This window comes from Gouania willdenowi, chromosome 1 (genome assembly GCF_900634775.1).
Source record: "Gouania willdenowi chromosome 1, fGouWil2.1, whole genome shotgun sequence".
NCBI lineage: Eukaryota > Metazoa > Chordata > Actinopteri > Blenniiformes > Gobiesocidae > Gouania > Gouania willdenowi.
This window is the reverse complement of record NC_041044.1, coordinates 26705080-26729478: the sequence shown is the minus strand read 5'-3', so window position 1 is coordinate 26729478 and position 24399 is coordinate 26705080. Positions and strand designations below refer to the sequence as shown.

Here is a 24399-nt window from a genome sequence, read left to right as displayed (position 1 = left end):
CCGGAAACATTTCCCCATTGCATTGGTTGATTGATTCCATGATTCCGCCCACGATTCCGTAAATGTGGAAATTATAGGACCTTAACTATGTTTCATTGGCCATCTTTGACTTCCAACCCTGAACTAATCAGTATTATACTGAAATTCAACTTTGAATCATGTTTATTTTAATTTGAATTCAGCAAAGAACAGGTTTATGTGCATAAATATCATAATATTGCATTTATTGTAATGTCTAATAATGAATTTGCTGCAGTACCACCCAGTAATGACACTCACAAGGTGTGATTCAAACTTGTAAGTAAACAATTGTAATTACACAATATTAGATGGGATGCTCTTATGTTGTATATTATCTTACTTCTTCAATATTCGACAGTTTCAAAAGAGTTTTGCATTGGAATGGTGCCAATTCTGTACTCAAATTAGTTACAATTACTGTAATAGAAAACCAGTATAAATAGAATTTTCCAAAGTAAAATAAAGTAATATTTTTCCATTTTAATACATTTTAAATGGCATTTGTATGTATATATATATATATTCAAAAAAATGTTTTTATTAAGGATCCTCATTTGTTTTTACGCAAACCACCTCGTCTTCCTGGGGTCCACAGAGACAACAATAAAATACAGAACAATCACATCAACTACAATATTTCATGTTACAAATACAATTAATAATATACCTGATAAGACATTTTAATTTAATAATCCTCATGAATAAAACAAAAATAGATCAAAAATAATTTTATGAAAACAAACAAAATGTTTTTGTTGATGATTTAAATGAAAGAAAAGTAAAAAGCAAATCCAGCTTAAGGGTATGTGAACAACATGGATCCTATAGAGAGTTACAGTTACTGCCTGCCTCCTTCTGTGAATCATTATATTAAGTATTATAATAACACAGCTATAAAATATTCACTTGATGAGTTTTGGAAACAAGTGTTGACAAAGATAAGAAGCAGTGAGAAAGCGTTTCACTGGCACTCGGTCCACAGGTTCAACTCAAGAACAGGCTCTGAGCAAATTAGTACTTTAAACTAATAACAATGAATAAAATAAGTCAAAACACCATTATTTGCGCAACTATGGATGAACAATTTATTAACAGAAAGGCTCTATCTTACACAACACTATCAACAAAAAAATAAATATTACCCATCTTTATTTGAACCTTTTCACCATTTGGTCCACTGTCATAAAACAACCCAGTCTCACTCCCAACTCGTCACATATCGTCGTTCCGGAACGACCCATTAGCGTCAGTATTTGACGCACCGGGTACCCACTTGGCGTTCATTTTCAACGCTGAGGATCCCTAAGCTGCTTTTCACCGCAACCTTTCAAAATAAGACTTCTAACCTGAACCCTAAATCTAACCATAATCATAAGTTATGGGTACATTTCTCACTAGAAATGTAATAAAAACAATAGTAAAGCCACAATCTATCTTAAAATAAGGCATTTTGCCACGGGCCGACTATGTTACGCCAAGGGTACCCTCCCGAACGTCGATATGTGACGAGTTGGGAGTGAGAATGTGTTGCAAACTTGCATAAAACACAGACGTTTTAGGGTGAAAAGAGGTGCACTTTGTCCATCTGTGGAAGTTTGTCAATCTGTCCTGAGTAGCAGGAGGTGAGCAGAGTGTACTTACTTAAACTGTATGCTCACACACACACTAACAAATACAAACACATCTCTAGACATAGTCCCACATCTTTCAAACTCTGATTAACACACACACACACACACACACATACACACACACACACACACACACACACACACACACACACACACACACACACACACACACACACACACACACACACTTACTGGCATCATCTGTCTAATGTTTAGTCCCGGGCGCCGAGCCCATTTTCAACATGTTAAGCAAAAGGGATAAGAGTGCGATGACTACAGAAGAACCCACTCTTATTGCCAAGTCTTTTCACTCACTGCCTCTCCACAATCGTCTGATGTGAGGATTAATCAGTGAGGTTAGCGTCTGTACTTGGGAAAGAACAGGGTACATCAATGCACCTGATGGGACCAGAATGTATTTGGGGAATTCCAAAAACCCTTTTTCAATAATTAATACCCACCAAATATTCAAGAAACATTAGTGTTGTCCATTACTTACTTACCGGGTAAAGAGAAAGTAACAAAGATAAGCGTGTGCTCCGGACTCATTTGAACTGTTGCATTATTTATGACCTCTGTATGAACACCTTGTATCGGCTCTTTAGTCACATCCATGGCTTGTTAGAAAATACGCTGTGGCATTTGTCTTGCAATCTGCCTTCAGTGTTGGCAGTGGAAACACAACAGAAGCCTTGCGTCTGCCCAGAGCAAAAGCTTATTATTTTTCTTCTCTTTAGCTTCCAGTTGGCCTTCACTGCATCACTGGATAAATATATACTCACGGAAACGACCTACAAAAACCAAGTGGCAGCCTGTTTTCACCATTCATTGTGCTGTCTTTTAATCGACGTGTCAAATCTGCTGATGAGAAAATGAATAAGGCTAACATTAACGCATTGGGGTTGTACATATTTCATTCAAATGTAAAAGCTGATTTTGTGTAGATGGGCGCCTGTGAGGGTTGCAGTGCTTCACTGTATCACCTATAAAAAAGTAGCTTAACCTGGAGTGTGTACAGGTAATGGTAGAACATAAGTTCACAGTTGACAAATAAATATAATTAGGTAGATTGTAGGGGTGTGACGAGATCCAGAGCCACGAGATTTTTAAAAAATGTTTTCAATTCTTTTGATTTTTTTTTTTGTGACCCATCCAAACTTCTATTTGTGACCTGTGGGGGCAGTAATGCACATTTGCTATGTCTAGCCATTATTAACAGTTAAAAGAACAAGGCTGTGTAGTTGCAGCTTGTTGTTAATGACATACATGGGCAGGCTCTGTTTGCACTATTTGCACTCTGTATTGACAGAGTAGTACTTTAATTTGGTTTTGCACATATTTTTGTTTACACTTAAAAAAAAAAAAAGAAAGAAACATATAATTGTATTTATTTTATTTTAACTTTTATACATTTTAGTTTTAGTCTCAATTTGTGGAAGAAGTTTATTAAAAGCTCATGCTTACACCATGAATGTAAAGAGTTCTAATAAAACATTTCAAAATACATGTGCAACTCGGTTAAATAAAAGTCTGTTGGTCCAGTCATATATTTTGTCATTGTAGTCTCCTTAAAATCTTGTCTCGTATCGTTCATATGAACCCAATATCGTGTCTCGTCTCATCTCGTCTCCTCTCGTCTCATGAGCTGAGTGTATCGTCACACCCCTAGTAGATTGAAATTAGAGTTACGAGGCACATAATACATCATTTTGCTTTTGCCAGTCAGAATCTTCCAACCACTGTCCAACAGTTCCTTCATCAGTCATGTACTCGCCCAAATGAATCTCTGTAATTGTCCTGCTGCTAGACAACTTTTGGCTGAAATTCAGTTGACTTACTGTAAATTCACCCAACACCATTATCTAAGTGCAGCAATCATAGCAAACATAAAGCTGCTTAACCGCATAGCTCACATTTTTAAAGTTGTACCTGCATGTCATCCAGATCTAAAAGTTCTTGTGGTTTAACAGCTTCATTGAAATATTTAAAGAAAAACACATGCCATTCACACATGATCATGTTAGTGTAGAGAACTGAACGGGGTAGAGAGATAACTGTCAGGTCTGGTTGAACTGGGAATCACTGATTAGTGTCAGTGATTTCCAAAGCCAAGCTGACAGCAGGACAAAAGAGAAAGGGAGAGGAGACGAGAGACAGCACAGACTGTACAAAAGCTTCTGAATGTACTTATTAAAAGTCCCTTCTATGCGCCGAATTCATTTTATGATTGTTTAAAGATGGGCTGTATAGTCTGTAATCTGCCAAGCATCATGGCTTGATGACGTGTTGCGGAACGGCAGCTTTTATCTATACTGTAAAGCCCCATTGAGTTTGCTTAGTTTATGTTAGTAATCAGGATTACATATGAATAAAATGAATTCTCCCTTACCAGCTGGAAACAGCATAGGTGTACATCTGTATTTGTCAGACAAGGAGAAAGTGATTCAATGCCTGCAGTTTGAACAAGAAGTGTTGCATCTGTGCGTATATCATCATTGACTTAATCAACAATCCCATTAGCAATCCTCAAAGTCTTTATTTCATTTAACCTCGACGTGTGTTTGTTATTTGCCTTTGTGCCAAGCATGAGTGATGTGATGTAAACACCTCCTCTGCCTCAGCCGCACACAGGCTGTGTTAGAACTAGCATACTCTGCTTACTATGCACTAGAAACTCAATATAGAGCACAAACTATGGATCGACCGATATGGATTTTTTTTAGGGCCGATACCAATTTTTATTATTTTTTTTTCGATCAGCCTTAGCTGATGACCGATACGGACTGCCGATTTTCTTGAGCCGATATTTGGAGCCGATACTACTTTTGCTCCCTCAATTTACATCATAAAAATTACACAATGATGATAACAAATGGTACAAGTCTCAATTTTAAAAAAAGGAACATTTATTGAAATTAACAGAGGTGAGGTAGAACGATAACGAGTAAAAAATATTTAACAAATAATAAAACAGGTGATGTAGAACAAGAACAAGTAAAAAATAGTGTGAGACATCTAATGAGATATTATGAAAGAGCACTGTTCATCCAAATAGCTGACAAAGGTTGGCCTGACTGAAGATTAACAGGATTATCGAGTATAAAAACAAAAAGAAACCCTGAATAATAGTCCATTCCAACACAACTCCGGAACATAAATTAGCAGAGGAAAATAACGTGACGTCAGATGTGCATTGAGCAACAAACTGTTCAAGTTTCTGTTCTAAATTGCATCAACATTAACAGGAATAAATATTCTTGTTTTAAAAAGTTCTTCTCAGTGCAGCGCTGAGTGAGAAGCAGAGACACACACGCCAAACCTCCAGCCAGCTGCTCGTTAAATACATCTGCAACAACTAGGGATGTAACGATTAATCGTAAGACAGTTAAAAATCGATTCATAGGTATCACCTTTGATATCGATTTTCTGAAAATTGAATCGCAGTACTTTTTTAAACAGCAGAGGGCGCTATATATTTATCCTCTTGTTTAAATGCTGAGGCGGCGGGCGGAATATGGTACTACTTTCTTTCTGGCCGCCATCTACTCTTAAACATGTTCATAAATGATTCCTTACCCCTTTAGCACTGAAAGAATATTACGTGAATATCTGTAAAAGTCACGTTTTTATATTAGCTCTGTTTGCTAGCATAGCATCTCTTCTTTCACTGCTAGAATATCTGCATGCCAACCAACCACTGGGTTACCAGCGCCCTCTGCTGGTTCAAACAAATATCTGACGTAAATACAGTGCAGCCAGTCCAATTGTTAAGGCGTAAAATACATTTTCAGTTGCACTTTTAAAAAGAAAAAGAATTATTATGTAGTTTTGCATTGTTTACTATGGAACCAGAATTTTAAATAAAAGGCTTCTTCTTCATTTATGTTATTCATTTCATTCAAGATTTATTTTTAGTTAAATTGCATTGTTTTGAATAGTTTATCAAGGGATGCTTTTGACAATGAAAAATAAAAGGAAGTAGTGCAGTATTTTCTAGTTCCCCCCCCCCCCCCCCCCCCCCCCCCCCATTTACAGTCTACAGTCCCATTTAGTAAAATAAATCGTGAGAGAATTGTATCGTGAACCCAGTATTGGGAATTGAATTGTATCGGGAGTTGAGTGAATCGTTACATCCGTAGCAACAACGCTAAGTTAAACAGTTAAAAGATCCTTTGAAAGTTTCAAACTTGCCTTTGGGGCTGAAGAGCTTCCTTCATACTCTGCTAGTGGGGGAGGGGCTCTGCACTCTGCAGCCTCTGTCTCCAGCAACAACGCAGCAGCCTGTGGCAGCTGCTCTGTATATGAAGTAGATCGGCGAATGCAGCAGCGCGCATCGGCCGATGCTGCCCGATACATGTAAAACACACAAAAATTGGTGATCACTAGCACATACTCTCTATTATATACTATAAGTATGGTTAGGAGCATTAGGATGATGAATGTTCCCACTGACGTTCACTTCCAAGTTTCCTGAGATGCATTTCGAACATACAACAGCAAACAGCGGAAGCACACTGAGGCTAAATATCTCTGTTGATTCGCCACCTTTAAAAGTTCTGAAAGTGACAAAGCAGACTATTATCATCTGGACATGTGATCCATGAAACTCGCGGAAACACATTGAATGCCAACATTTTGGAAATTTGCGGAGACCAGCCATTGTGCTTCTGACAAAACTTCCGGTTAACTTCAAATTAAGAGCCTTATTTACAAAAGCGTTGAAAACTAATGGAAGACAATAAGAGATTCTTTTGTTTTGAAACAGGGATGTTTGACTTTTAGCTTGCAGCCGGTCACAGGACGATTGCACGTTCCACTTGCAATGCATCATGGGGCAGTTGAGTATGAGTAGTGTGCGCACCGTGCAAACTTAAAAAATGTCTTGATATTGTACTATATCTGGGTATTTCTCGCGTACTCAATTTTTCCGTCCTATCTAATGTGAAAGCACTACATACTAATTTTGACATCAGACTTAGTATGAGTAGTACGTTAGTGTGCCATTTCGAGCACAGCCACAGAATATAACCATCTAACCTCCAACATTCTTCTTTCGATCATTTTTTCAGTCACAGAAGGTATTATTTATTACTACGTCCATATCAGTGCATCACTAGTATTTATTTCAAATATTTTTCCCTCTTTGGTGACAAGAGGAGAGGCGTTAACAACATCTTGCTGTGGTTGTAAAAAACTGGGGTGGAAAACAGCATGTTAGAGTGACCACAATCAGGCTAACAGAGTGTACAGTAGCTGCTGATAGACCAACAGTGAGAGGGAGCAGGTGTTCAGGTTTTATCCATTAGCCACCCTTATCACCCCGTGTCCTCACACACGTACGCACACACACGCACGCACGAGTACACACACACACACGCACACGCGCACACACATACACACACACACAACTCCTGTGGGGCTCTTTTTCTGAGTCAGTCTGGCTTGGCTTACTTCCTCTCGATGAGGTAGCGTGGCAGCGTCCCAGACCGAGCTCAGCTCACTATTACAGATGATGTCATTCTCATTGAAAAAAATGAGAGAAAGCCGCATCCTGTCTTTAAATGCAACACTGTCACGTTTTTTTTTTTTTAAATGTGATTTCGTTTTTTCTTTTCCCTTCATAGCACTTTAAAATCCAGGTTTTCTGGTGTTTTTATTTCAAAGCGAGGAAGTGAATTACATTGGTGAAGTTTACGCTTCACACGCAGCAATTAAGGTGTAATATTTTATTACATCAATGTGCTCTGCACAACATTTGTCACGGTACAACACCTGCTCAGCTCATTAAAAATTGATAATGAAGACATTCATTTCTTCAGCACACCTTCCGACTAACAGGTTATGGTTTGTCACAATGTGTCCCTGAAACACCAACACGTACATTTACTCTATTCCCTTTAGATGAAGCGTCTTCGGAATGAACATCATTCCTGTCATGAATGTCTCTGACACATTCAGGGACAGGGACACATCTAAAACCCTACATGAGCTCAGCCTTTCAGGAAATAAAACAAAGGATTCTGAGATAAACTTCATCCAAACATCATCTTTATCTACTGTGTGTGGAATTAACAGAGTCATTGAGAGTGCTGTAGTTAAATGAATGCAATTTGATCAAAGTCTTTGGCTGAGAATTGTGGTTTAAACATGATTTTCTGATTAAAGTGCAATTTCCTCCAATGATATGTGGCTGCTGCTGAGATGTAGTCTTTGTGAAGACTAGGGGTGGGAACTTCTGGGTACCTCATGATACGATACGAGATGCAAAGCTCACGATTTGACGATACTGCGATTATCAATATATTGGTCAGAAATGAATCTGCGATAATCTATGACATAACAAGAAAAAAAAAGATTAAGTCAAAAAATACAATTTTTATTTTATTTCTCTGAAAGACAATAAATTGAAAAAGTGTCCTATGAACAGTGACACTATTTTAGTGCAACATTTCTGTAAATAAGTGTCAACATACCAACGTAAACGAATAAGTATCTCCAATAGTGCTTTCTGTCAACAAAAAATAGGGTCTTTCGTACCAGTGACACCATTATAGTGCAATATTCCAGTAAACAATATATTGGTTCCTTCAACAAACAGTGACAACATTTCTGTGATGACCTACCTGCACATTTTAGTGAAAAAGCAGAAAAGCTTTTGAAAAAATAAAAAAATAAATAAATCGAAAAAAAATAAAAATATCGATATGTATTGCCGTATCGAGATATCGTCACACTCCTAGTGAAGACATTAATATAAAAAACCAAACAGAGGAGCCTAATGTAGGATTCCTATCCAAAAGATTCCAAGCTTTTCCAAAACTCATTTTGTGCTGTGTTTGCTGTCACTATAAAAATAGCAAAAAGTTTTTAATACAAGAGCAGTAAATGACAATAAATAATATATATATATACTGTATATATATATATATATATATATATATATATATATGCCTTTTGATCACCAAATTGTGTCTGAATGTGAAAAACAGCAGTCATGGATATAAACTCTTAGAAGTTAAAATAGTTTTTTTTTTCTCACAGACACAATCGCAATAAATGTGGTCTGGTCTGTCTATTTTGATATGTGCTACAATAATCACTGTACTACGGAGCTGTGGGTTGTTGTTTTTTGTTGTTGTTGTAAAAAAAAACCAAATATTCATTCTGCACAGCTGGGTTTGCGTTGTGCAGGCTCAAATTTAAATCAAAACGCAAACATCAATTACTGAGTTGTGCAGGGATCTTGTTCTGTGTATGTTTGGAGACAGGAGCTCTGCCTGTCAAGTTGTGTTTCTTCAGATGGACTTTGTTTGGATTTTTAATGCCTGTTTGTTTATACAATAAACAACAATGACAGCTGAGAGGGAGAGGGAGAGAGAAAGTGAGGCTTAGAAATCTAATTGGGAACTCTTTTCGTTTTTATTCTCTCCTCTCGTGTCTGGAGACTCCAGTGTCGTCGCTCGCTTGGCTTATCTTCTATTCATTGCCAGGCTCCGTATGATCAAGCCTCCCCTGAGGGAAAAAAAACCTAATAATATAATCTTTCTCGAGAGGATGTTGAGTAGGTAGAAAACGGCTTGATATGTATGCGCAGAACGATCTGACAAAAATTGACAGTAACCTGATATAAGTGAACTGAATACTAAATGGTTTGGAATTGGGTGGAGACTGGCAACAGATTCATCCCACTAGATCCTAATCACATCAGAGGCCTCAATGTTGTGTTCTCGTGTCATAAATAAAGCTGGAACATTTTAAAAAATTGACTTATGCTACACTCCACCTGCTGGTTTGTACACGTCTAAAGTTTCTGTGAGCTCAACAGGGATCTGTTTTCAGACTGCCTCTCGCTTACGCCAGAAGAAGAGTGCCTTCATCAAGTAATAGAGGAAATGACAATACATAAGTTTTGAGCCACATTTTTGGCTCAGTGTCAGAGTAGAGAGGAGCGAGCATCACTAACTCAACAAACTGCATGAAATGCACATAAAAAACCCTGTTAATCCAATTTTCAACTGAGTGAGTCACACATTTAGTTCTAACGAGTTGACACTTTTAAAAGTAAAGCCAAAGCACTAAATTTCCCCAAGCACAAGGAAAACGTGGCTATGGATGCTAGTACCTGTTTCATAGTTTTTTTGTAGATAGAGATATATGCACACTAGAGGTGTGTATTGCCTGGCATCTGGTGAAACGATTCGTATCCCCATACATAGGTCATGATACGATATGATACGGTACGATATATCCCGATATTAAATGTGTACACATGAGAACATTATGTATGAAATATATTTTATTGGCTTATTTTACACAATAAAAAAATAACATACAATCTGCCTGTGGCTTTTAAACCAACTTCGACTTTAGTGCAACATGACTTTAGTGCAACTTAACTGAGGTATATGCCTAGAACAACAAATAAATGCAGAAAGTTAGTCATTTCTTTTTAGCTTTTATTGAAAAAACACACGCTGGTCAACATTTAAGCACACTTCTTTATGCAGTTACATTGTCTCCTGCAGTGGAAAAGACTTTCCTGGTTAAATAAAGGTTAAAAAAGAAAAAAAAAATTGATATGGATGCCTTTAGAATCGATCCGAGAATCACGCGACATAATATTGCAACAAATCAACATCACCCAAATATGAAACTTTAAAAATTATCACATTTATTTGTTATTATTGATCTATTTGATATTAAATATTGTATTCGTATTTCTGTTTTTGACTTGTGTGAAACTGACCTAATCTGTCTTGTGTGTCTCCCATCTTCCCCCACTTTCCCTTGTTTCTCCTCTGCTTTCTCTTAACCACCAGAAGGATCTACCCCTGCCCAGAAAAAGTAGCAGGTAGGTCTTTTTTTTTTTTACTTTTGTGTGTTTCCTGAAACATTTGACGTAAGACCTCTCAGTTACTGAAGGGTTATATTCACTGGGTGTGATGGTAGGTGATATGCATCCTATTTAATGGCCATAATGGTCATGTTTGCAGTAATTTTGGGGTGTACCCAATCAGAAACCTGCCATCTCTGCACTGTAACAGTAGAGACCAGAGAACACCATTAATATAGAGACACCGTACACTCTCGCTGATCACATATGACATCTGATGCTTGTTTATTGTCCAAAAAAAGTCCAAATAGTGCCCATAATACCTGTTTTTATAACACTGGATCATGCTTGGTGGCTCAAGGGCATACAGTAGACAACAACCATTTTATTAACCCCTTTTACTGTTTCCAGCCTTGTTAAAGGAGGTCACGGTCAGTGATGTTTTCTTTAGACTGCAGCATGTCTCAGCCCAGAGCCCTTTTCACTCTCAGCCCCTTTCTGTCTCTCCAATTCGTTGGACCAGTGAGCTGTGCAATGAAAGTTCAGCTGCCAGAGAACGCTGCTGTGATCCCGTTGCCCAGAGTGGATGGAGGAAAGCAGGGAGTCAGGAAAGGAGAACAGAGCAGTACATGAAGTGTGACACATGACTAAAGCTATTACATTTTTCGTAAATTTGGGTTTTTGGCACAGTTGAGCCCTAGCAGAAGCAATCCATCGTCAGTACTGCATCAGAAAATGACATGTTATTCTTCTAAAGACTCATTGTAATAAATGACCAGTTTGTTTTCCTCTTATTAAGTTTTTCTCCAAATACTGTGGCTAAAGCTAAGGCTAGTATTATGACATAGTCAAGCTTTGGTTGTTGAGGGGGGCTCCTCCGTGGATGCAGTGGTTACGTTAATATAAGTTAATTTTATTTGTAGTTAGTTTTGTTTTTATTTTAGGGTCTGGTAATGGGCACGATTAAGCAAAAGAAAAAGGGAACAATGCAAAAAACAAAACTTGCATAGTTGTTGCAAAACTACTGTGAGACGTAGGCAGACATGGGAAAAAAAAACAAAGCGGTTCAATCTTTAAATTGGCTGCAGGGGTAAATGTGTGCCTGTCCCATGTGTATTCCCCCTAAACCAGTAATGATGACTGGGACCCCGATCTGTGAGTGTAGATTTTGGATGAATGGATGTTTGGACTTCTTTCTGATTCTTTGATCAACCTGACAAAGTGGATGTTGCTTCAATATTCAAGGTTTCAAAGTGCTTTGATTGTCATGGCAACGTGAAAACAGACAAAGAACCAAATCAGTAACTTTAGGCCAACATTCTACAACAAGATGGAAAAGCAAGATTAAAGATGAGAAAAACATATCTTGAATACAACTCTTACAGCCTGAGGAAAGAAGGTAGACCTTCAGAAACAGGCATTGGCATGTCACAATCACCTTCCAGAGGAAAGATGGACAATAATATGAGAAGTTATTAAGAGGAGGCAACATGTTGTCGACTGTGCTTTGCTGACAGAGCAGTTACTTAGTACCCATGGCGACTTGACATGGATTCATTATAGACATCACCTGACTAACCTCTACTATCATACGCCATCTTTTGACAGAGCAATTTACTACCTATACCTTTAAGTATGTGTATTTTTCCTTTAGACAAAGAGTCTCCTCGGCAGTAAAGCTTTATTAGAGCTTTGCATGTGTTGGACTGTCTCTGTCCGTAGTGCTGAAAGTTCACTCTTTTTCAGACATGTATTTTCTTCTTTTTGGTTTTTCTTCCCATCATGTTAATATAATGTATACTTTACACCGACAAGAATTGAGCAACCATTCCTCTTTTTACTCTATAGTTTAGCTTTAATGTACTCATAATAAAATTAGGATTTTGTCTGCAATGGATGTTGGCATGATCAATCTGACTAAAGATTCTCTTACAGAATGCTTAGTCATGCTCTGTCTGTGTTTTTTACATGGTTCCTGGCATTAACTCTCCATCAGTCACCTGTTAAATTCAATCTGCGTCGTGGATCGTGGCTCATCACTTTTCCTTCTTTTGACCTCTTTTGATTATTACGGACCATTGCAGGCCAATTACACCAAACTATTGTTGCAGACTTACATAAGGCCCTTGACAAACTTACTTAAAGGTTCAGCATCTGATGTCTAATACATCCCTTCTCGTGGCTGTTGCAACATTGCAGAAGCATTCACAAAGCAGAAGTTGATTTCTGACCCTTTTAAAATGTTCAAATGACTCAATATTTTTTCCTCAAAACAATATAAATCTCAAATACATCTACCAAGAAGGAGATTCTTGGTCAAACTGATTTAAAATACTACGCAGGCACTTTAATTCAATTCAGTTCATCTTTATTTATATAGCGCCAAATACAACAATAAGTCATCTCTAGGCGCACATCACATAATATAGAGTTATGATGAAAAGACCCAACATTTCCACATGAACAAAGCATAAACGACGGTGGAGGGAAACGACTCCCTTTTAACAGGAAGAAACCTCCAGCAGAACCAGGCTCAGAGGTGGCAGCCACGTTGGGGTTAGTCGACAGAGAAAAGAACATCCGAGTATCACAGACTGGTTGAACCACGAACCACAGATCAGGAACCTCCAATTAGCGTCAAGAAACCTGAAACAGAAAATAGAGAGAGAAGGGCGAGAGGAGAGAGGACAGACTGCAGAACCACATGATACAGTGTTGACAAGGAGGAGAGGACCTAGACACTGAGAAGGCTTCATGGTGGAGAATCTACTTAAGGGTTATGGTCATGGTTCGACAGTCAGTGGAAGAACAAGGAACAGATACTACCACCTGAGCCATGGGCGACCATGGCTCAGGTGGTAGTGGGTCGTCTTCTGATCGAGAGGTTGGGGGTTCAATCCCAGTACCTGACTATGTGTCGAAGTGTCCTTGGGCAAGACACTGAACCCTAAGTTGCTCCCAGTGGTTGACTAGCGCCTTGCATGGCAGTCCTGTCCCACTGGTGTGTGAATGTGAGAGTGATTGGGTGAATGAGCTGATATGTAAAGCGCTTTGAGACTGCTTCAGTGTGGTGATAAAGTGCTATATAAAATCAAGTCCATTTACCATCTTAATTAACAACTAGCTGCACAATATCAACATGTTGCACCAATTTAGTGTTTTTCAGCACGTGCACGTAGGTTCTTTAGCATGACTTGTTTCGCACGCTCAGCAATTCATCTCCAAATAACTGAGGAGGCAACAGATAGTGTGTGTAAGCGGTGCAGGATTAAATGCTGAAAGCTGCATGTGAGGCTCAAACAGACTGTTTTCATGTTACAGAAGAGAAAGAAATGCATAATTTCCACTAGAATGTCTCAGTGCTTTCATTACTTACAGCTGAGGAAGTTATACACAGAGACACTGGCCACGGTTATGTGGTGTTTTGTTCAATTTCGCTTTAGGTCTGGGGGTTGGGAAGGATTCTGATTGGACAGGGGGCAAACTTGACGTATCATGTCTATTGGTGTTTTTGTAATAAGTCAGTGTGAATGTCCGCATGTCCATCTATTCTTTTCATTATAACCATGTCTTCTAGGGCTCTTGTTAAATAAATAGTCTCGGCTCGTGTCCGGGCGGCCATCCTGGACCATGTCGTCACCGGCGTGACAGGACGAGCATGCGCAGAACGACCAGAATGAATTTAAAGCGGAATTAAACATATACAAGATCGATGAATTATTCTATTCTGAATTACAGTTGAGTTTAAAGAGGATTTCATTTTTATTCTGAATTAAAGGGGAATTAAAGGTCTCATGTAAACTCGGCCAATCAGACATCTCTCCTGTATCTCTGACAATGGTCAGCCACTCTCACTAACTGATTCTTAAGGAATATAGATGATGAAATGCCATGTTTGGCACAATAATGCTCTTGTTTTAAATGTAGTGAATCACTTTCTTGCTCATTATTTTCTCTCTGAGCAAAATGATCCTATTCTAACAGCAGACTAATTATATGTAAGCTTTTGATTCCCGTGATAAATCTCATAGCTGCACAGCTTGGTAACACACGCTTCTCTGTGCATGCTCTGTGTGTGAAGCATGCTCATGTCGTGTGTGTGTGTGTGTGTGTGTGTGTGTCCCTCCCTGGCTGCTGTCATCGAGTGTGTTTTGTCCGTGACCTCTGACCATTAAGTCAGGGCGCCAGTTGTCACAACGGGACATGAAGGCAACACTTGAACTAGAGGTTTGTGCTCCGCTCTCCCCATCTGCTGCCCTTGTTCTCTGCTCACTGCTGCTACTCTCGCAGTCATCTGCACCCTTCCTCCTGTGGGTGGAGCTGGAGCTTTGCACTGTGCCCAGGGATGATTGGTTTTTATTTTTTGTGAAAGGATGGCATTGGGAACATCGAAGGACAGCCAGGTCAACAAATACTAAACGTTAGCGCCTGAATATGCACAGAGTATTGCCCATATGGCACAAATCAACCCCATCCCATATGATATCATCTCTGTCTGGGACCTCCTGCTGTGTTCCGTGATATCACCATCCTCCTCCTCCTCCTCCCCCTTCTCCTCTGTGTCTCTTCTCTCCCATGTATATTTTATCCATCCAGACTCTCACATTAGAGACGGCATCCATTATTGAATTACTCCCCTCAGCACTACTGTGCAACTGTCACCCCATGTCAGCTTTAACATTTAGTGGATTTGTTCCATTGTTTCAGAGAGAAAGCGGCAGGGCACACACACACACACACACACACACACACACACACACACAAACAAGCACACACTCACCCTCTCATGCCTTAGCATTACAGAAGAGTTCCTGTAATATCTAGGACATTTCGATGATGCCAGAGCTCATCTACAGTAGTATTACACATTTTAAAAGAAGCAATACAATTGAGGCCATGTCTATAAATTTGAGTCATGGGATAAGACTAATATATTCATCTATTTGTTCATTCCATTAAACAGTTTCTAAACCTGAAATGGGGATTTTGTGACTACAATGAGCTGCACATCATCATTCCTTCTGCCAGTGCACATAAACATGAGTGATGATGTTTGCCGTTTGGTCCTAATAGTTTTTAAAACACTAAAAACACTCCACCCTGCCTCTTTTCATCCCCTCTTTCTCTCTCTATTTGTCATTCACGTTACTTTTCACTTCACTGCTCCCTTTCCTCCTGCTCCGACGATTGGCTTTTACGCCATGTTTCTTACAGTTTCAGTTCCTTTCCTTCCACTTGCTGTTTGTTTCTCGCTCTCATTCATACTGCATATACATGTTAACCTCCCCCCCTACTTTGTGCCCTCCTCCACCTCCTCCTCCTCCTCTTGCTCTAGACTTCCTGGCTTTGCATACCCTTGAGAGCAGTCCCACTATCCTCTCATCCTAGAAAGATGCTTGGCAGATAGCTTTTTCTACTCTCTTATTCCTCTCCTCTCAGTTTTTCCTCTTCTTCATCTGTAGCACAGATGACATTTCCAAATCTTTCTACTGCCTCCTGCACACTCTCTTACAGACTGACGGCAAGACATCAGAGAAGGAGAGAGAGTGAGAGTAAAAGAGAGAGAGAGCGAGCCTGTGTGTCTGTGCTTAACTGACCAGAGGAGGCTGTCATGCCAGCGTGGAGCATAATCGCTGCTTCTTGACTGCCTGTCTGTGTGTGTGTGTGTGTGTGTGTGTGTGTGTGTGTGTTCATATCTGTGTGGAGCCTCAGCGGTTTTCATGTTCATCTGCCTGCTCAGCCTCTGCTCCGGCAAACATGTTTCGACGCACAAAAAGGTAAATGGCAACAATCTGTCTATGCACAGTCAGTCTTTGTGACCAGTTCAGTGCCCCGCTGTCGTTCATCTGTGTGTGTTCATCCAAAGAGGATGTTGGGTTTTTTTCTGTGACGCTTCTGTTGCCTCTGCTAGCACTTTTGCAATTTCACAGTGGTTTGACTGTTTCCATTTAGCTTCTGCAATATATTTTGTGTATTTCTACTTGTTTTTTTATGTGTGTGGAAAAATGAACTCAGTGCAAACTGCAATTTCACATGGAGTATCCACATCTGCATATAGCAGAACACCATTTTTTAACTTATACTTAATGCAAACGTATTTGTTGATATATTTTCACTGCAAACTACTTGCAAAATGTGTTTATGATGTTACTATGTTTATTGAGCTAGATGATTTAGTATCTGTTGCAGTCCTCTGGCTGACACATGCACATGGTGTGCGTGTGTGTGTGTGTTAGCAGCCTGTGTGTCTGAGATAACATTATAAAGTATTATTATTACATATTGTCAGGGTACATATAGTCTTTTTGTTGCAGAGTATAGCTAAAAGATTCCTTGTTCCTCATCACATCCATACTTCACTGATGTGGTTACATTCTGTCATTTATAATCCCCCCCCATCTGTCCTCTACTTTCTCCTGTCTTTTCCATCCTCGTCTCCTCTTTCCTCTCCCCGTCTCATCCTCTTGAACAGCCCGTGCAGACCCCCTTTAGTCCCCCCCCTGCCGTTCACTGTCGCTCGCTGTCTTCATCCAATCTGATCTCAGGGGGATTAAGTCTTAGTCTTCACTGTCGCTCACTCTGAGCTGCGAGTGAACAGCAGCACAGTCTGTGTATGAACAGCAGTAAAGCCTCCATCATCAGACCGTCGCCCCCCTGGTGTCAGCACGTGTTTATGAGGCAGTGTGTGTTAATGTGTGTGTTTTGTGTGCGCTTGAGGAGGTTTGTCCACGATCCCAAACTTAAGTATCTGGAGCTTTTTTTTGTTTCCACACCGATGCTTAGCATGTTTACACAATGTGTTTGTTGGTGTGTCATGACTTTGTTTTTCTTTCCATGTGTCTGCTGCACAGGTGTGTTTGCTCACTCAGGTGATCTCAAGCATGACATCATAAAACTCCATGCAGCATTAAAGACAGGAGTAGTTTAGGACCAAGATAATATTTTTTATATGACAGGTTTTTAATTAATCAATCTGATATATCAATAATTTAATAATCAGAGGTGTAAATAGTACTTATATATCCTACTCAAGTAGAAGTACTGTTACTTGATTGAAATTGTACTCAAGTACAAGTAGAAGAAAATCAGACATAAAATACTCAATTTATTGTTGGTAATAAATCTTGCCACGGTTCCCTTGCATACAGTAAACATCTCATGTTTAAACTTAAAAAGGAAGAGACCAGATCTTGCACAATTGGAACTTGATTTATTTTTCACAAAGGCGTCTGTATAAAATAAAAGGTTTTTTAAAATGTAAAATTATTTTTTAAAATAAAGCAACACCAACAAATTCAAATGAAATTATTATTAGGCTCTAAGTATAGCGACATTCATGAAAATAACCTTCATTTAATGCTGTTTTGGCGCCGTGCATTACGTTTAATCTGATTGGTCGGCTTATGATGTGATGCATTTGATTGTTGTGTGGTCATTTTTTGATCCTTTTAAAACAAAACAATAATAATTTACTCAGTGACGTTTGGGTGTAGAAATGTAACAAATTACTTATTTTGGAACGTAATTAAGTACAAGTAAAAAACTGATTTAGAAATATACTCACAAAAGTACAAGTATCCATAAAAGTAAATAAATTACAGTGAGTACTTGTAGTTACTTTCACCTCTGTTAACTCATTCAGTGCCAGCCGTTTTAGAGCATTTTGAACAATGACAATCTGAATTCTCAATTCACCAGATTCTGAAAGATTAAAGTCTCTAATTTCATCAGAAAAAACGATTTTGTTTCTCGCTTGTTTCATTCTTCTGTTGCCACCTACATGTCACCAGTTGGTCACTACATCATGATACAAGTTAGATATTCACCGGAGAGCTTCGTCACACCGTCTCCTAGCAACCCCAGCCAAAAAACCACAATTCACGTCTATAGACGTGAATGGCACTCAATGAGTTAATGATAATGATTTATTTTTTTTTTACCCTAGAAACAATAGTTCCCTTGTTACCTGACCAACACTTGGTTCCATTCATAGTTTATTGAACAGGAAACAATTAGTCACAATGAAGGACAAGGTTTTCTCCCATTACTCAAAAGAAAACCACTCTTCCTGCATCACTTTTGTCATATCATTCGCTAACATAGGCTGAGCTTCCACTCTAATGTAGATGACATGTTTCCATTGTATAGTACTCATTCCTCCTCTATGACACCTCCCTCTTCCCTGTTAGCTCAAAAAGGCCTTCTTTAGAATGTTTATTTTCTAAAAGTCTCAACATTTTGACTATACTCCAGCGAGTTAAAAATGACTGTGACCCACCAATTGACTAACCAGCTGTTACATGACTCCCTCTTATCAGACCCACAACCTGGTTTTTCTCTGTGATTTCTGATGGTGGGAATTATTAGTACTCTAATGATGTGTCTGACGGTTCTCAGGTAATTTTAAATAATGTTGTTTGATTAAGGTAATTCGAATTTTTGCTTAAAGATGTTTCACCTTCATCCAAGAGCCTGCAGAATCCCACTTTCACCTAATTAACTATAATTACTGTACTTGTTAATATTGCTTTCCAGCACAAATGTATTTGATGTCTAGCCAACGATCCATCTTCTATACTGCTTTATTCCAGCACTTAGGACCTCTGTTATGCAGAGGTGTGCTGACGTCTCTCTCTAGTTTATAGTTTTGAAAATAATGCAGTGTTTGACAAACCACCATTCACGTAATCATTCACCTCTTCATGTTATGGATTTGTGAGGAGAAAGCCATAAATACGATTAGAAAAAGTCCACATAGAAGCGTCCAAGGAAGGTTCACCACCCGTGAATTCAACCCAGGCGTTGTTGCTGAGGCAACAACTAACCCCTTCATCCTAATGTTAATCTATTGGATGTTACGTCTTCCTTCGAAAAGGGAAAAACCTGTCAATATCAGAGGTGTTGTAGGAGAGGTTGAGGAAGAGAAGGCGCACGCACATTTTGTACTTTCTCAAACATGCAATAAGACACAACAGGGAGTGTTAAAGGAAAAAAACAACAAAAATCCAGGAACACAGACACAAACTATTCTTCTTTTACATTCAACCAGCTGCTGAGGCCCAACAGTCTGTCCACATTACTGGAAGAAAGAGCAGCTTTCTTTTACTATTACCATTATTTAAATTAATAATACTGTCTGTCATTATTTATTATAATATTGTACTGATATTCCTGTCATTATTCACAGTCTGGAATAGTCGCGAGCAGGCCGTTGCATGGTGACGCTCTGTAGATTCAGTCACAGTCAAAGCAAAATGCTGCAGTTCTCAAAGTTAAAGTGCGCTGTGACAAACAAGTGGCTGTCAGAGAGGTGCAGTGGTCAGATGTCAGTTCCACATACTTGTGCGCAAATGACAAGATGTTTCCCCTAAATTAGCTCCACCCACCTCTCATGGTCCTTGACCTTCCTCCACAATAATAGAACAGCAGTTTATAGCTGCCATTTAGCGATAGTCTCTAGCTGCGTTTCCATTACCCTTGGAAATGTGCAAAATCTAAATAGCGCAATAAAAACTGGTAATGGAAACGCCTGCGGGAGGTATTTCAGATGTTTTGATATTGAAATGTGCCGCAAAAGCGCTATGGAAACACTTTTACCGCAAATACACGTCACAGACGTACCTGGTCACATGACCACTTGTCTCCGAGAAAACATGACACAGTACGTGTAAAGAAAGGAGGAGACTGGGACATTTCTTAGCATTATACTTTTAAATATTACTGCCACATTAGACGTGAAACAACAAAGGAATATGAAGCGTTATAAGGAAGTTTGGAGCGTCTGTCTTTCTGCAGTGAAAGCTTAAGAAAGCTTAAGATTTCACGGGAGTTACGATGCTCCAGCCCAAAACAACATTCAATGGAAACACGTTCAAAGCACAATTCTACTTTGTTGACATTAAAGGGGACATATCATGGTTTTAAATCCTTCCTTTTTACATATAAATCATACAGTTATGGTCTATATAAAGCGGAACTGCAATGCTTGGGTCTGAATTCCTCATTATTATAGCTCCACAGGCCCCTTTTCTACCCCTTTTCTGATGTGCTTCTGAGAGCAACTCGTTTTGGTGCGGTCTCTTTAAATGCAAATGAGACACTCCATACCCCGCCCCCTCTTCAGGTGACACTCGGTTCAACTCCACCCTGATCGGCCATTTTTGTAGTTTGATAGAAGAGATACAGCTATGTAGCGGCGCAGAAACTTTTTATTCAGAGGTTATTACAAAATGTCAACAACAGAAGACTTGTCCATCCAGCCTTACATGTTTGAGACAGAGTCGGACCCGGCGGAGTGAGATGAAAATGAAGATGATGAACCTGCAGAACCCTAATAAGTGAGCTAACACAAGCACCGAGCTAACGCTAGCGCCAAGTTACGTCACGAAATGCATTTTAATACAGTCTTTTCAAAGACAAAAACGGCAAAATGAAATGACTAATGAAAACTTTAGACTTAAATTAAATCACGTAGGCCATATCATCAAGGATCTAAAACGAGCACACAGCGCTAACATATAAAGTCTGAAGACGGTGCAACTGCTAATGCTAACAAAACAATGACAGGGACGTCTTATCATCACACTTTTTAGCGTTATTTACAGCTTACCGAAGTGCTCTGTTCGTCGTCTCCAAAGATAGAAGGAATTGAACCCTCAATCAGACAAAGTCTTTCTGCAAATCCTTCTTTATACTGGCGGAGGTTGCTGAAACAGTCATCCTTGAAGTGCTGCGCGCACACAAAAATGACCTTACCCACAAATGTGGGTACATTTCCATGAAAAATAAAACTCAACCAGGCACTTCAAAAAGGTTCTGATGCTGGGAGATGGTGTAATGAAGCGTGTGGGTTACTACATCCAACAACCGAACATTTTGACTTATCCTCTCGTAACTTCGGCATCCTTGAGCTTGGACTACAAAATAAAAGCGAGAAATAAAAATGGCGGATTGCTCGAAGTGTTGGACCTGGAGTTGATGTACTAATTTGGCAGTTCCGCTGCAAATACTGTGATGTAATAGTTCAAAAAATGTAATAGAGAATAGAAAAATCAAAACAAATTGAAAAATATGAGCAAAACAGAATATAAAGATATCTACGAAGCCCCTGAAGAGACTAATTTGATTTTTTCTGTACTTCTAAGCACTCTAAATATACAACAAAATGCATTTAAGGGCTAAAAAAGTGGATTTAGCATGATATGTCCCCTTTAAGAAATATCGCTTTTATTTTGTGAAAATCTGTAATGGAAACCCAGCTAGTGTAACCTTGTTTGTTAGTTTGTCTGGCCGTTAACAGCAGTAGAGACCCCTGGTGGAGCCCTACAGTATTTCTCCCAATACCAGGACTGGTGGATTACCGTGTAGTGTTGTACCGTTTAACGTTATAAAACTATTTTTGACATAAACCTAGTACATCTCCTCACTCTCACTTGCATTTTTATAGAAATGCAAATTTTCTATAAAAGTTTGCTAAATTTGGCCTGTCTTGTGTTGTACACTTTTCAATAAATTTGTTCAAAAAGATCTTGCACAAAAAAAAAATCTGAAAAATTAACACAATAATTTATTTTGATGATATTCATAAGGCTATACAATATATTTAGGTTCTGAATTTGCCATACTTAAAAGAAGAAAAATGCATCTAAGGTTTTGTACTGATGGAAATTAGAAAAAATTGCACTGCTTTAACTATGTGTTATAAAAATCATAAATTAATTCCCCCCCTTCTTTCACTCTGGCTTTTTTAATTATCTTGCTTTGTTCAGCTCTCTTTGCTTCCCTGCTCACTGTGTGTTTGTTGTGTGCCTCCCTATCTGGCTTTGGCAATTTAGAGTGATAATGCTTAGTGTCCACTCCAAACAGATTGGGCTTCAGGAAGACCATAAAATGACGTAAGTAAAAAAAGGAGGTGGACAAAAAAAAAAAAAATCAGCCTGAAACAGAGACAGCCACATAGCTGCAGGAAGAAACTAGTGGGGTGGGATAAAAGACAGACCCTGAGGTCGTGTCTCGGCCTACATTTAAGAGCAGCCCACCAGGAATAACTAAATCTATGATGAGAGACTTTGTAACTTTGTTAGATTCCTTCTGACTTGCATGGTTTTCCCTCTGGGTAAAAGACTTAGAAATGTTTTTGTTCTTGATATGAAGGTGAAAAAATAAACACCATTATCTCAACACAGATGATGCACAGTTTAAATTATTAAACAAACTGTATAGAAACTCCCTGTCTTATGTATGGGTGGTAAAATGTTGTTCTCAATTACTGCTGGTTATTCATCTATGTGCCTTTTGTCTTTCTGTCATGTAATTCTATGTAATTTCAGCTGGAATCCAGCGTACATTATACTAATGGACACAACGGCTCAACACAGTCATCTACTTGAGCATCACTGCATGAACAAGTGTTAGAGTAGAGCGCTCACACAGTGGTCGTACGGCTTTTAGATGCTATTGAATGGCATTATTTTTCACAAGTATGTTTTCCACTTTGCTGTTAAAAGCAGGACTGTGTTACTTCCTATAAAGCATGGATGTTACCATTTGTTAAACCACTGACATGTATGTCAATGACAGGAGACGAGAGAGCAGAACAATAGCATGAGTAGAGAGCAGCACAGAGTGTGTTCAGTATTAAATGTGTGTGCTCTTCTCCTGTTGTTTGTACTCTGACAGCACCATCTGTCACTGGCTGGTGTTCAGGACTGCTTGAACCAAAACACACAGACTGTTAGTGGTTTATGTTTGATGTTACCATGACACGAGAACACAACTTTATCATGTACGCTCCTGAGTTGGATGACAAATTTGCGACGTGATATTTAGCAGCCTGAAATAACACTTTCGAAGTTAAATTGCATCCTGTTGGAGGTCTGTTTATTATTCACTATGGGATCTATTCTCCCATGCGCGTAAGTTAAAAAACGCTGCATGACTTTATGGCACTCACTGCCTCCATCCCAGTTATGCACTGCGGGTGGAGCGGCCCTGAAATGTGGGCGTTCCCATTAAAATCTTGTTTTCCTCTTACGCGCTTCTGAACCTGGAATAAGTGCAGTGCCCCGATAAGGTGAAACATTGTATTGCACAAGAAGTATGGACTTAGTTGCAATTCAAGCGACACGCACTCATAACATTGCAGGAGAGACTCCCAGAAATAATCTATCCAAAGTAACACTATCACATTGTCACGGGGGTGGCAGGGGGGAGTCACACAAGCACGCCAAAGGATTGACCATCAGCATTTCTAATATGTTCACATTTACCAGTTCGAGATGCGACACAATGTGTTACATTCAATTATATTTTTCATCCACTCATTTTTCATGGAGGGGGTGAGAGCAGCGTCGCAGAGCTGATCAGCTGATGCTCAACTATTTTAACTCTGTGTACAATATAAAGCTACAGTTTGATCCACTATAAGAGTAAATAACAAGTGAAACATTGATGACAGATGATGATGATGATGATGATGGAAAAAGGAAAACTCCATGTTCTGTGATTTCTGGAGAGCCCAAAAATAATGACATCATAGCCCAGTCCGTCTCCTTTACTTCAGACCGCCTTCATTGACGGACTATGCGTTTTTGGTTGATTTAGGTGTGGTGTGCGTGTTAGGAACCTGGACCAAAGAATACACGCAGGAGAGAGGCGCGTAAATGCAGGCGCGTAAAAAAACACTTTAGTCCAGATGGGAGAATAGGGTCCTATGTGCGCTGTAGTCATTTATACTTTACATATTTGTTTTTAACATTACCAGTTACTGGAATGTTTATTCAAACATAAGGAGGAATATTGATCTCTCTGTAGTTTATTTAGACGTTCATAATTTGTCATTTGGTTCATTTGGCTTATTGATTGTCTTATTCACATCAATTCATATATTTTGTCATTGATGTTGCCACTAAATCA

The 24399-nt window shown here is 39.0% G+C and overlaps 1 protein-coding gene across 5 annotated transcripts in view; it reads left to right on the top strand.

The window, feature by feature from the left end:
* The window catches only part of mast1a (microtubule associated serine/threonine kinase 1a), an 89910-nt gene that overhangs the window by 8345 nt on the left and 57166 nt on the right, over positions 1-24399 (top strand). For 3 of the 5 annotated variants that reach the window (XM_028443056.1, XM_028443073.1, XM_028443042.1), the window contains exon 2: positions 10472-10503. In XM_028443056.1, coding sequence (XP_028298857.1) covers positions 10472-10503 — 32 coding nt within the window. Of the gene's footprint in view, positions 1-10471; positions 10504-15886; positions 16263-24399 lie in introns of those variants that run through there. The other 2 variants (XM_028443048.1, XM_028443064.1) reach the window with 2 other exon arrangements.